The 13,322-nt window shown below is 35.0% G+C and overlaps 1 protein-coding gene across 2 annotated transcripts in view; it reads right to left on the bottom strand.

Annotated features, from left to right (window-relative positions):
• Positions 1–1,441: 1,441 nt before the first annotated feature.
• The window catches only part of LOC127417624 (complexin-1), a 100,061-nt gene continuing 88,180 nt past the window's right edge, over positions 1,442–13,322 (bottom strand). For both annotated transcript variants that reach the window (XM_051657671.1, XM_051657673.1), the window contains exon 4: positions 1,442–6,257. In XM_051657671.1, the coding sequence (XP_051513631.1) occupies positions 6,060–6,257 (198 nt within the window). In that variant the 3' untranslated portion in view covers positions 1,442–6,059. The remainder of the gene's footprint in view (positions 6,258–13,322) is intronic.

Genomic DNA, 13,322 nt, shown 5'->3' with positions numbered 1-13,322 from the left:
GAAGATGTGTTTGTTAATTGCGCACTTGAACAAATACAATGTGACAAAATAGTGATGTAAACTTTCATCATGTTAAACCACTACTTGATGGAAGAAATTGCTTGTTACTGGAAAAGCTACACTGTTTTGAAATATTGCTGCATTACTGTAATTAGCAGCAGCACACATTTTTGTTTGTTACTCCCAAACCCTGCAACATGATCGCACAGGATGTTGCCATGTTGCTATGTAATGTTGCGGTACCCTAACACCAGCCCCATTCTACCAAGTTACTGATAAGTTCCATGTCCCATGCAACTTTTTAGCATCTGTTCAAATGAGTTTACCTTCTCCTGTGACGTGACTGATAGCGTGCTGCATCAGCAGCATGGGAGATTTGGGTTCTTGTCCCAAGCTGAAACCAGGAAGTAATTGTGTTTGCATAATTCGGAGGTTCCATTTTCCATCAAAGATTACATTTTTACTCCACTGAAAGTTAGGTTTAGGCTAGTTTGGGGGTGTAGAGTAAATAAAATATGCATTCTTCTTCGCTGTATTATAATTTACTGCAAAAAACAATTCACTTTACACTCTCTGGGCATTTACCCCGGCAACTGAAGCTTACACAAGCTCATACGTTCAACAACACTTTCCACTTCAGCCACTGGGGCAGTGCTTTGAATTTCGGTAAGTACAGACCGAGTTTAGCTCAAGAAATGTCAATTTACTGTTTCCGAATTCACAGTGAGATCACAAAGTTGAAGGATTGTGGTGAGCAGGTGTTTATATATTTTCTGCGTCGTGATTGTATTAATGAACATGCTCTCCAGAGCTGTCATTGCGAACTACATTATAAATCAGTTAACTTTAAAGAGTAGATATGATCTTCAATGTACAACATTCAATGTACAGGTTTAGCATGTTTTTGTATCATCCAGAAAACATTTATGACATTTTCAGACTACACACTTATTAGCCCATATGTGCATGGCCATATGTACATGACTAACACATTTTATTCAGAGAGGCCTATTATTTGCCTCCCATATGCAGCCCTTCAACATTATTTTTGTAACATGATTACAAGTTTAATCTTTTGGGATGAGGATCCAATCATCATTTGAAAGAGACAGAATATTATTTTCAGAGCCCTTCATATTTATTGAATTGATTTCAAATTTGTTGAAAAATGTGAAAATGTAGAACAGCCAGTAAACAATGTGATATAGGAAAACAGACCATAATTTTTTTTTGGATCCAAATAAAGGATTTAAATTACTCACATGTTCACCCACTAGTGAATAAGTTCTATGAATCTTATGAAAATATTTACGGAGCCCTGCACTTTAAGTTCTTAGAATCTTATTTGTAGCATGTACGATGATAAAAAGAGTTTTCTTCTTTTTTTTTTTTTTTTTTTTTGGACAAGTTAGCAGAAACACACAGCAATAAAAAAACAATCATATGAAATCACTTTATTATCCGTGTGTGGTGATTCCATTTGGCAGGAATGTTACAGTCCAAAATCTGTCTATAACGGGCATGCAGTAAGGCTAACAACAGGTTGAGCACTCAGAAAACACAGAGGACACACAGAAATATAATTTACAACCTCACCTACAGTGCACATCATTTGCATGCAGACAATTCATCACAAATAGAAAGGCTGGAGAGTGTGAGGATCTACAGAGACACAAAAAAAAATGCATAAAAAAATAAACATATTTTTCCTAAAGGACAACCACCAGGAGACAGGAACAGATTACAGATGGAAAAATACAGCAAGATAATTTATCTTTATAACAGAGGGAACCGCACAGGACAATGCAGTAGACATTTACATTCAAATAACAGCAATTAAATATTTCATAACGCTTCTGTGATAGGCAGTATCTTCATTAGCAGAGACAGAGATAGACATTGAGTGAATGCATGTTAAATGTCGATCAGGAATTGATTTAAAGATGTTCTAAAAGTGGTCACAAAATATTAGAATGTTACAATGATAATTCATTACAATGACGGTGTCATAATGTTTCCCATTACACTTACAGATGTAAAACATAAACATACAATTAAAAGAAAATGTAGGTGAAACAGTTTTTTAAAATTCGATCACATCCAATCGTGTGATATCTTTGTATAATCAATATCTTTTTAAGGGCATTCACAAAACCCAAAGCCAAATGCCTTCCAGATGTTTCAGAGTGCACAGATGGTAGACATATATCACATCACTTTAGACAATAACTTTAAAAGAACAAAAAATAAAAATAATACAAAAGAAAGAAAGAAAATAGAGAAAGCATTAAAATAATAACAGTTCACACAGTAATAACATTCTCACTAAAAAGAACACTCTTTGGTTTAATAAAACACAGGTGATGATAGGATGGGCCATATGGATTTTGGGCAGTATTTATTTATCAGTGCTACCGATGAAAATTTGTCACGTCAAGGGCAGTTGTATTCACATAGAATAATCATGTAACTGCAGAATTTGTGCTCAAAATGGTCTCTATCTATTGTAAAGAACACATTAAGTCTCAGTGGCAGAATTGTTCCTACCATAAGTGGATTTTTCAGTCTCATTTGCATGGATGACTGCATATGTTAAGCTAAAGATTTCACTTTATGCTATTTTTTTTTTTTTTTAGCCAAATCTCATCTATCCAAAAGTGGTAGGCTACAACTGAACTGACATTGTATTTTCTAATATATAAAGGCCTTGAACATTGAACACAGAAATAGTGCAGTGGCAGTAAAATCTGAAAACACTGTTCCATGTTGATTGATAGCTAATTTATGCTAATTAAGCATCTTAACATCTGGCTAGTTTGTTCAATTGTAGGTGAACGACATTTTTATCTGCAAGCTCATTTATATAAACATTTAATCTATTAAACTCCTTGTTGCTTGGTACGTGGCAGGACAAATAGCTAGGACATCACTTTGACAGTGTGCTCTAAAACGTCACACTTTTATAAACTAAACCGTTTTACTCTAAAAGTCACAGCTTATCAAATGATTTCTAGAGACACACACACACACACACATATATATATATATATATTCATACATTAAATGGAATGTCTGGAATATTTGGAAAGTTTAAAACAATAGAGCAGCAGCCTGATACAATTTCCTAATTGCATTAGAAACAATTTACAGTAATGTTCCCATTGTTTATGATTCATAAAGGGGTTCAATAATGACTCGTCATTTACAAATGCAGTATAAAGAATTGACATGCTGTTATAGCAAGTAAATTAAAAAGGGCAACTTTCATCCAATAAAAAGTGAGCATTTTAACTTACTTTTTAGAAATGCTTAATAAATATGCTTATTCAAACTTATATTAATCAAAAACATAAAATGCCCCAATTCATGATTTGTATCACAATGTAGCAAAAATAGACTATATTATGTTATTTTGCGACAGTCCGCTTTGTGTTTATATTAGTTACGTTATCAAAAGAATGATTTTACCCAGTGCTTTACTTAAAGTTCTCTACAAAAACACTTTTTTTTTCATTCACAGCATCATGTATTAAAGCCTGATGACTATTAAACCATACTGAACTATTATCATAGTTTTTTTTTTTTTTTTTTGCAACTCCTTTATAAACGTTTCTTAGGTGTCCACTTTACATTACATTTTCATAGGTTACTAATGTTAAAAAGTGTTAAGCATTTTTAACATATGAGGCAAAATGGCTCACTATTTGGCAAGTATTGCATGCAAATCACCTTATAACCTTCTTATAACTGTATATAAATGATTTATAATGCATTTGAAAATGAATTATTAGTCATTAATGAACCCCTTTATGATTCCTCAAAGGGAATATTAATGTAAAGTGTTACCATTGTATTTTTCTAAATCTTGAATATTGTTGTAGTTTGTAAATTTACACATACACAATGATCTTCAACTAACAGATTTTGCTGAACAAGTGCTGACTTGTGACCTGTGCAAACAGAGTTGAGATTTGTGGTTAATTTCACCTTGCTGGACATAATTGTGGACGGGACCACGGGTATACAAACACACTCTATTAAAACACTGCGTAGCTTAACATTTTTGTTTTTATAAAAGAGGGTGGATAATACAGTCTGAATAAACTTTTTCAAATCTGATTTTCTCATTATTGAGGAAATCAGAACAGATGTTTTCCTTCATACCTATGCAGTTACAACAACAAGAAATAACATCATACATAAAGTAGCAACAAGCAAGCATAAAAACACAGGTGGACCGGGCCAGTGGGGCCAGTGCCCAAGGATCTCACACTGCCAGGGGCCTCATAGGGCCATGATCTGGCCCTGGTGAGACCACTACGTAGCAAAGCCACATCATATCACAGCCTAAAAATAAGTGCCAGTCTCCATTTAGAGGCAGTGACCTGCTCCCACCATACAGTAAATACATTTCTCCTCAATGTTTTATTTTTATTTTTTTACTAAACTCTTCAGTAGTGTTTTGTTGGACTGATACTAGGAAGACAACACAGCATTTGCACATAAACATTCTCTAGCAAATAAGCTGAATACATAATCATGAAGATTGTCTGTTATTGCTGATCTGGGATCCGAGTCCCATATACAACCAACGGACACAGGACATCTTCATTCAGAAACAAATATTGCACCATTGTCACTGTCTGATCACTTAATGTGTGCTCACAACCATGTTGTGAGTGCGAACGTAAATGTAGATGCTAAATAACTAGATTTACTGTACAGCAGTGATGAAGAGGTTATATATTTATATATATATATATATATATATAGCCCTATTGATCCAATTGTAGGTTTATGTGATCAATGTCACCCTCTCACATTCTTAAATGGATAATTCACTCAAAAATGAAAACTCAAGTCAATCACTCACCCTTATGTTTTTCCAAACCATATGACTTTCTTTCTTTCTTTTGTGGATAGTAACTCCTTTTGTGTTCCACTGAAGAAAGAAATACAGATTTCTTTCAAAGACATGACAGAGTTTCTTTCGTTTTTGGTGAGCTATTTCTTTAAGTAGTCTACTTTTTAAATACAGTTAAGTCAATTCAAGTGAACATCTAGCTCTAATGTCTCACTCATTGCAACTAGCTAACGTTTATGATTCCATATTATTCAGTCACTCTAGTTTACTCAAGTGTGGTGCGGATGTACATTAAAATATAATGAGGGACATACTGTACAACTATACAAAACACTGGTGTCTGTCAGATGACAAAATCCAAAACCAGAGTTATTGCCTTAAATTTCAATGTATTCAACCTAAAATGGCTAAAGAAATTAGATACAGTGTTCCTATAAACAAAAGCATGCGTAGAGGAAATATAAAACAATATTGTGTGATGATAGTTTACGCTTTCTTCCATATTACAGTTTTCAGTCAGACTAATTGGGTACAGTCAAATGTTACAATTCACGATGGCTGGAAATGTTTACTTCAGTAGTTTAAAAAATAGATGGCAAATTAATCTGTATACAGTATATATCTATAGGTATACCGCATGGATACATCAATAATATATATAACAGAGCAACAATTAAACATATGATATGATCTGGAGAAATCCCTCCAAGATAAAATTATGGCTTTTACTCTTAGTCATTGTATTTTATATATATATATCTATCTATATATATATATATATATATATATATATATATATATATATATATATATATATATATATATAGATAGATAGATAGATAGATAGATAGATAGATATCTGTATTCATATACAGTTATTTTTTCATTTGCTATTTACAAACAAAATTAATGATGCATGGGAATATTTTTGCTCTAAGGTCTGGACTGATGGGGCTTTAATTTGCCTTTAAACAGAGAAACAATGCAAGCATTTATATGCAACATTTCTAGTGCACACATTTTTCTTCGTAATTTTAATAACAAATGTCACATATATTTCGACCCCTCAGTAAAAGACAGATATTATGGCACGCAGATCGAGTCCAGAGATCTTAGAACAAATATGACAGAGGGGAAAGGGAGAAAGGTGGTGGAATTCTTGACCTTAATGATTCTGACTTGTCGTGAAACACTGTTACTTTTTATTGAACATATCCTGAAGTGGGCCTGGGAGGAACTTCATGACTGTATCCATGATGCTCTCTTCTTCCTCTTCTTCATTGCCACAGCCAGCAGGGATTGCTTTCTTAGGACGGGTCAAACTGCCTTCGGACGCCTGCTCCATGGCTGCCTGTGCCTCTGCCTCTTTCTCTTCCTTCTTCTTTATGCCATACTGAAAAATAAAACAACACCATGTTAGGCCTTTTCATTAGAATGTGAATCTTTTGCATCAACATTAATATGGTGTCTACCCTAACTAAGCTCCACATTATCCTGATTAACATACTCATGTGTGAGCATTTGGGAATTCTGACTGTAGCCAATTCTGCATTCTCTCACAACCTGGATGTTCATTTAGAGACTGTTAAATTGGGATAGTGTTGATTATGTACCTAAAAATTTGGCGGACTGCCACCTGGCAGGCCAATATAATAATTTGGCCCTGTCAGTTAGCTCAGTGATTCAGAGAACCTTTATTTAGATCAGAGTCACTTTCTCAGTTACAAATAAATGTCCTATCATTTGAAATAATGTGCTGAATATTGGCAGGGAAATGTACTTCATTAGACAAGTGCTTTGATGACAAATGGACCATTTGCTCTTTGTTTCACCCCCTAAGAGTCTGAGGCTACAAAAATTATGGCTCGTTAATTCTTGGCCATTATACTGTTCTACACTTTATCAAAAAGACCACAAAGACATGATAAGTAATTATACTTAAATAATACTCTATGCAAGTTACTGTAAAAAAAATTTAAATAATGTTTTTATCTTTTGGACTCATCATAATTTTCAACATGCAGACTTTGAGTTTCGTTATTTTTGTCATTTATTACAAGTATATTTAGATTGGTTGGATTAAGTGTAATGAAATTAATAGTGCAAATTTTAGCTCAGATGTAAAAAAAAAAAAACCTAAAAGAAAAACATAAATAACATGCATTATTATAAAAAGTTTTTAATCACAGTCTTTGAGTTGTTTATTGTTAGATCATAAAGAAAACCCATGTGGAAGGTGTCATAATTATTTAATAATTAACTACAATTGATATAGCAAAGTACAGTATATAGTTAAATCAACGTTCTGAGCCACACTGAAGCAATTGAACAATCCTAAGCATATCTACTCTGCAGTACGGACACTTTAATCTTGTGTAAATTTAATGATAACAATTAAATGTAGGTTTTCAGTTTGAAGTGGTTTGAAGTTTTTTAGAGATACAAGATACCTTGTATTATACTCATCCTGTCTTATATTAGTGTTTTTACTCCACATTATATGGGTCATTGACATATAAAAATAAAAATAATTGTCCAAGGTAATACATTTTTTTATAAATCTAATTTATCAAGTTTATTGAAATGTAATATTTGTGTCCATTTTGGTTTCACACAAACATATTTTAAATGTTTTTTTTTGTTGTTGTTGTTATTGTTTGTTTTTTTAATACAAAAAAAAAAAATTAAAAAATAAAATAAAATTATTGAATGACTTTAAAACAATTGGTGTAGACTATTAAGTATTTTTTTTTTTTTTTTTTTTTTTTATGAATATCATGGATTTGTGAGTCACGAATATATACGTTTTTTAAGGTTACTCCATTTGACATGAACAAAATGTACCTTTTCATAAATGTCAAAAAATCTGATATTTTTAAATTTACCCACAGGTCTGAAGGGGTCTTCTCTGTTTTTTGTTTTTTTTTACAGGCCTGTTGGTTAAACTACCTGACTTTGGTTTGGTGGACGAAAGCTTTTTTAGATATTAATAAATTATATTTCAATGCTTTTATATATATATATATATATATATATATATATATATTCATAAAAGATTATTCCAAACAATTTTTTTTATTTTTTATTTTTATTTTGTAACTTTTTTGTTTTTTTCAAAAATGTAATGTGAAACTGCAGTCTGATATCTCCGCTTGGAGAAAGTGGGACCTGACTGACAGACTCGGAACAGATGATGGTTTCTGTTTCCTAGAGTTTTCTATATGAATCAGTCACATCTTGAGGAAAAAGGCTATAGGAATGGGATTGGGGGGGATTAATGTGAAGGGTTGGTGTTTAGGGCAAGGCGTAAACCCTCTTGAGACACTCAGATGCCCTGACACATAAATAATTATGATGCCTTGTCAATAAATGGATTAAATGATGGAACATTTTGGTGTCTGGCAAATAGCAAGGGCTGGGTTTCCTGATAACGTTGCAACTTAAGCTTTTACGATCATCTTAACGAACATCGCACGTTATTTTACGATGGAGTAACACCTGTTTCCCAAACCAGCACGTAGATCGCTCATTATAAAGTAGAACTTAAGTGCTTCGTTACGGGAGCTGTCCAGTCCAAAGGTGCTGATCACTTTGGTAAATATATCCAGAGTTTGTCTTCTCAACATGGAAATATTAAATAAACATGGAAGTTGTTTGTAATCTTGTCGAGGTGCCAAAATGTATTAACTATTACAGACTTTAATTATAGAAATAATTATGGCTTTAGTAAGATGGAGTTTCAGATGTATTGATTCTCAATCATAGAGATTAATGAAAGTGATGCAATAAATGCATGTAACGTGAATGTACACGATGTGAATCATAAAGGGCTCTCACGTAGCCTAAAATTTGTTGGCTGGAAACTGAACAAATGCACACAGAACAGGATTAAAATGACAGGCATCAGTATTGAACTACTCACAGACCTGTCTAAATATTAATAGATCATAGAGTTCAAGGCACCATGTACTTGTAGCCTTACTGCCATTATGTATTATACAATTTGAAACTGCCTTGTAAAAAGACTATAGGCGAGCCAATTTGAACAGCGATTGGAGGGAGGAAGAGGAGGAGGATGAAGAGAGAGAGAGAGAGAGAGAGAGAGAGAGAGAGAGAGAGAGAGAGAGGGAATCTCTCATTGCACACTCTTACTCTAATCTCCTCTAAACAAATTGTCATTATTTATTTGGCATATTTATTTAAGTTTTAAACTGCATGGTCACATTACATTACTCATGTCTTCTTAAATCATCTGTTTAATAAGAACATATCGTCTTTCTATTGCCATTACAATTATGCTTATCAAAGAAGGCTAATATAATGTTATACCGTTTTACGTGTCTTGTAATTTAGACCTATCACGTTGCATGCGCAGACTGCGGAGACTGCCTATTGATTTCAATGTGATTTTTTAAACATTATTTATCCTCTGAAATAGTTTACAATGGTTTTCCAATGATCAAAATATATTAATATAATTTATTAAATGTCCCATTGTCTTTGATAAACTGTGAAAGATGTCAGAAAGGTATGTTTAAGTTGCACTTAATGGACTTAAGAACAGTTCAAAGCTCTCGTTAATTTACATTTTTATGAACTACTTACATAACAATGCTTTTAGGAAACGCACCTTAGAGATTAAATACTACTTAAGTGCTACTAAAGTTCTACTTAGTGCTTCGGGAAACCCAGCCTTGGTCAGAAAAAAGCTAACGTAATCACCTTCTAGCCTTCTAACCAGTGGTTTCCAGCTTTTCTCCAACCATCTTCAATGAATGTCATTTACATTATTTACAGCATATACACATGGAATCTTATTAATAAAGCTTAGTCTGATAAACAATTAAACAGGCTACTTGAACAGAATTCACAGCAAACCCTAAAGTTCAGCGAGCGTGGATAAGACATTAAGACTTCCCTCAGTATTTTAGTCACATTTTTCACAGAATGTGCAGATGCCGCCTTAATCCTTGTGGTAAATTAGACCCTTGGGCTGAGGGCTTAATGGAAAAAAAGCTTTCTTTGGCCTCCCATCCTCTCAAGATGGCTTTGCATTAAATATATCTGTTTTACTCAAACTCCATAAGCTCGCAAGAGATCATCCTCATTTTGTGCAGCCAGGCAAACAATCTCTGGGACTCGGTGGCCCAAGGTGCATTATCACGACAAATTTGTAAGTACTAAATCCGTACAGGAGAATTATCATTTCTAGCAATGACTTTAGCACATCAGTGTATATCGGTGTGATCTCATTAGTATTCATAATATTCGAACAAGAACAGAACTACGTTAAATGCGGCAGTATCCTCCCAAAAGTTCTGGGAAGGGAAGTTCTGTTCTGGCCAGTTGCTCTTGAACTTTTTCATTTAAAAGGGGTAACATTTTAGATGATGTCATTGGTACTGACAGTCATTTTAAAAGTGTGTGTGGGGGGGACACAGCTGTCAGTAGGTGGCTCACACAGATCCAACCTTACAGTGCAGTATTTATGTATTACAATATATATTTATATACAAGTATGATATAAGTATTATATTAATATATACGTATTATATACTTGTAATATTTTAAAGATTAAAGTATTGCAAATTAAGTGCAAAATTTAGCAAAATTAGCTGCAAAAATAAAGGGCATCTTGTGGAGCTCTTGCTTCTGTTTCACACGTGACAATAAAAGACTGAGCACAAGCTGGTCCTGAATAAATTATTTAATCAATTACAATAATGGCAATTGTGCATATGCACAATTTTATTTTTTACTCTGTACTTGTGCACTGTGGGATTTAAATTTATCCAAGTGGCTTGAGTGTTTTGATAATGTTCACCAAAATTAATTCCGATCCATTTAATGATTTGTTCAGTGACCATTTCTGGTGATGCCACCTGGTGATGTCTTGTGTGAAGTGAGTTAGTCACTGAATCAATGATCAAAAGAAAATTTGAATCCTTTAAAATATGTATGTCTACAGACCTACAAATGAGGCTTTAGAAGAGGTTTTATGCATTACAAGAACAAAGCAAATCTATCAATTCCCTACAGTTTGTGAGCTGCTGAGCATGACTTTTATCAAACAACAACAATAATAGTCTTATATTATTATGAGTTTCAATAACGTCCATATGTTTTCATGTATAAAAAGGTGTGTCTGCATTTCTGTTGACTTCGGTAAAATGCAAAAGTGTTCTAAGAACACAGCAGATCTATGTTTTTTCTACAGTTTGCCGACTACACACCAACATAGAGGTAAAAAAACAGGAGCTGATATTAAAAATAGCTTTACATATTTAACACAGATCTAGTAATCTGCTTAATTTGGCAAAAAGAACCGATCAAACTATTACCTCACAAACATAATGTAAAAAGCATAACTTAATGAAGACTTAAAATACAATGTGTGCTTAAAAGAAGGATTGTTCTTTGTTTTGTTTTCTGCAGTGCATTTCACCTAATGCAGCCAATCAAGAACAATATGCCGATAAATAACCCTCATTTGTGTGTTCCTCATTGTAACGAATGAGGCTGGTATCCCTTCAGCCGACCACCAGAGGGAGCCCTCTCCCGAATACTGACACTATACCGTTTCTTCTATGGCGACTTCCTGTTTGTACTATATAAATAGCCATGCTTCTCCATTGTGACTTTGTGAAGTATTGCCAGTTTCACTGCCTTACCAAGCGTTATTCTCATTGCCTGTTTATTGCCTACCTGTTATGACCATTGTGCCTGCTTTACGGATTTACCAATATTGGATTACGGTTTTGCTCTGTTGGACTGATTACCTGTGTAACGACACCATTGCCTGCTACAATGATGGTCTCTGTCTTGTGTCTTGGATTTGTTTGCTGATTATAATAAACTTTCTGCATATGGGTTCTACCTTCGCCTCCATGTCGAGTCCCTTACAGAATACTTCGCCAACAATGAATCCAGCAGAAGTTTCTCAGCTCCAGGCTGCATTCGCTTCCCAGGGCAAACTTCTCAAAGGTTACCAGGAACAACTAAACTACCTAAGAGCTGCAAATGAGAACCTCACCCACCTTATCCATTCTCTTCCATCACCACAAGCCAAACCGGTAAGATTCGCTCTTCCTGATAAATTTGATGGCTCGCCAGGGAAATGTAAGGGGTTTTTACGTCAATATAAAATATTTCTCCAACCAACAAGAGTCATTCAGTCAGGAGTCCAAGAAATGTGCATTTATGATGACATTACTTACCGGAAAGGCGTTAGACTGGGCCTCAGCTGTGTGGGAAAGCGATAATCAGATTCAAACGTATTTCGATTACTTTGCTTCCCAGATCCATGAAGTGTTTGAATACCCAGAGGGGTTTAACAATGTCTCTGTTCAGCTGCTTCATGTACACCAGGGTTCACGTTCTGCAGCTGACTTTGCCATATACTTCAGGACATTAGCAGCCCAAAGTGGATGGAATGAGATTGCACTCAAGACTGTGTTCAGAGAGGGACTGAACTGCAATCTGCTGGCCGAACTTGCATGTAAGGGTGAGGATGCAACACTTACTGAATTCATTTCGTTGGCAGTAAGGATTGATAATTTACTGCGTAATTCACCACGCTCAAGGATTAGCTCCAAGTCACAACCATCAGTCCAAAGTCAAGTCCAGGCATGCCCTGAAGCTCCTGAACCGATGCAGATCACCTATACCAGAGTTTCTGATAAAGAACATGATTGTCGTCATTAGGAGCGACTGTGTTATTACTGTGATGAAAGGAATCATTGAAACTCCACATGCCCTCACAAAGACAAGAAATACCAAGACTCCAGGACTATTGTGAGTACCATGAATATTTCATCTCCCACACACAGTTTCACTCTTCCCATTGAGCTATCCTTTGGTGATACACTGAAATGTGTTTCTGCACTCGTCGACTCAGGGTCTGCCGTGAATTCACCAAGGTCTAGTACGGGAACTCCATATCCCTGCAGTACCTTGTATACCCACCATTAACATTACTGTTGTGAATAATGCACATATAGGCACAGGCATCACTCACCAAACAGTTCCAGTAACACTACGGATTGGATTGTTTCATACAGAGATCACATCTCTTTATATCATCAACTCACCCATGTATCCTCTCATCCTGGGTCATCCATGGCTGGCTATCCATGACCCCATCATCTCCTGGAACCAGGGTGATTTAAAACAATGGTCAGAATATTGTCAGTCTAATTGTATTCATGTCACAGTCACCATGCAGTGTTTGACTACCAGTGTCGAAAGTCCTGAGAATCAAGCTCAAATCCAGGTCCCCAGGGAATATTCTGAATTTGCTGAGGTATTCAGCAAGGTCAAGGCAACCCGATTACCCCCTCATCATCCTTGGGACTGCGCTGTTGAATTACTCCCCAACATGGCACTCCCTAGGAGCAAAGCCTATCCATTGTCAAGACCTGAAACCATGGCCATGGAGACTTACATCGAGGAGGCTTTA

This window comes from Myxocyprinus asiaticus, chromosome 27 (assembly GCF_019703515.2).
Source record: "Myxocyprinus asiaticus isolate MX2 ecotype Aquarium Trade chromosome 27, UBuf_Myxa_2, whole genome shotgun sequence".
Taxonomy (NCBI): domain Eukaryota; kingdom Metazoa; phylum Chordata; class Actinopteri; order Cypriniformes; family Catostomidae; genus Myxocyprinus; species Myxocyprinus asiaticus.
This window is presented reverse-complemented; position numbering and strand designations above follow the sequence as displayed.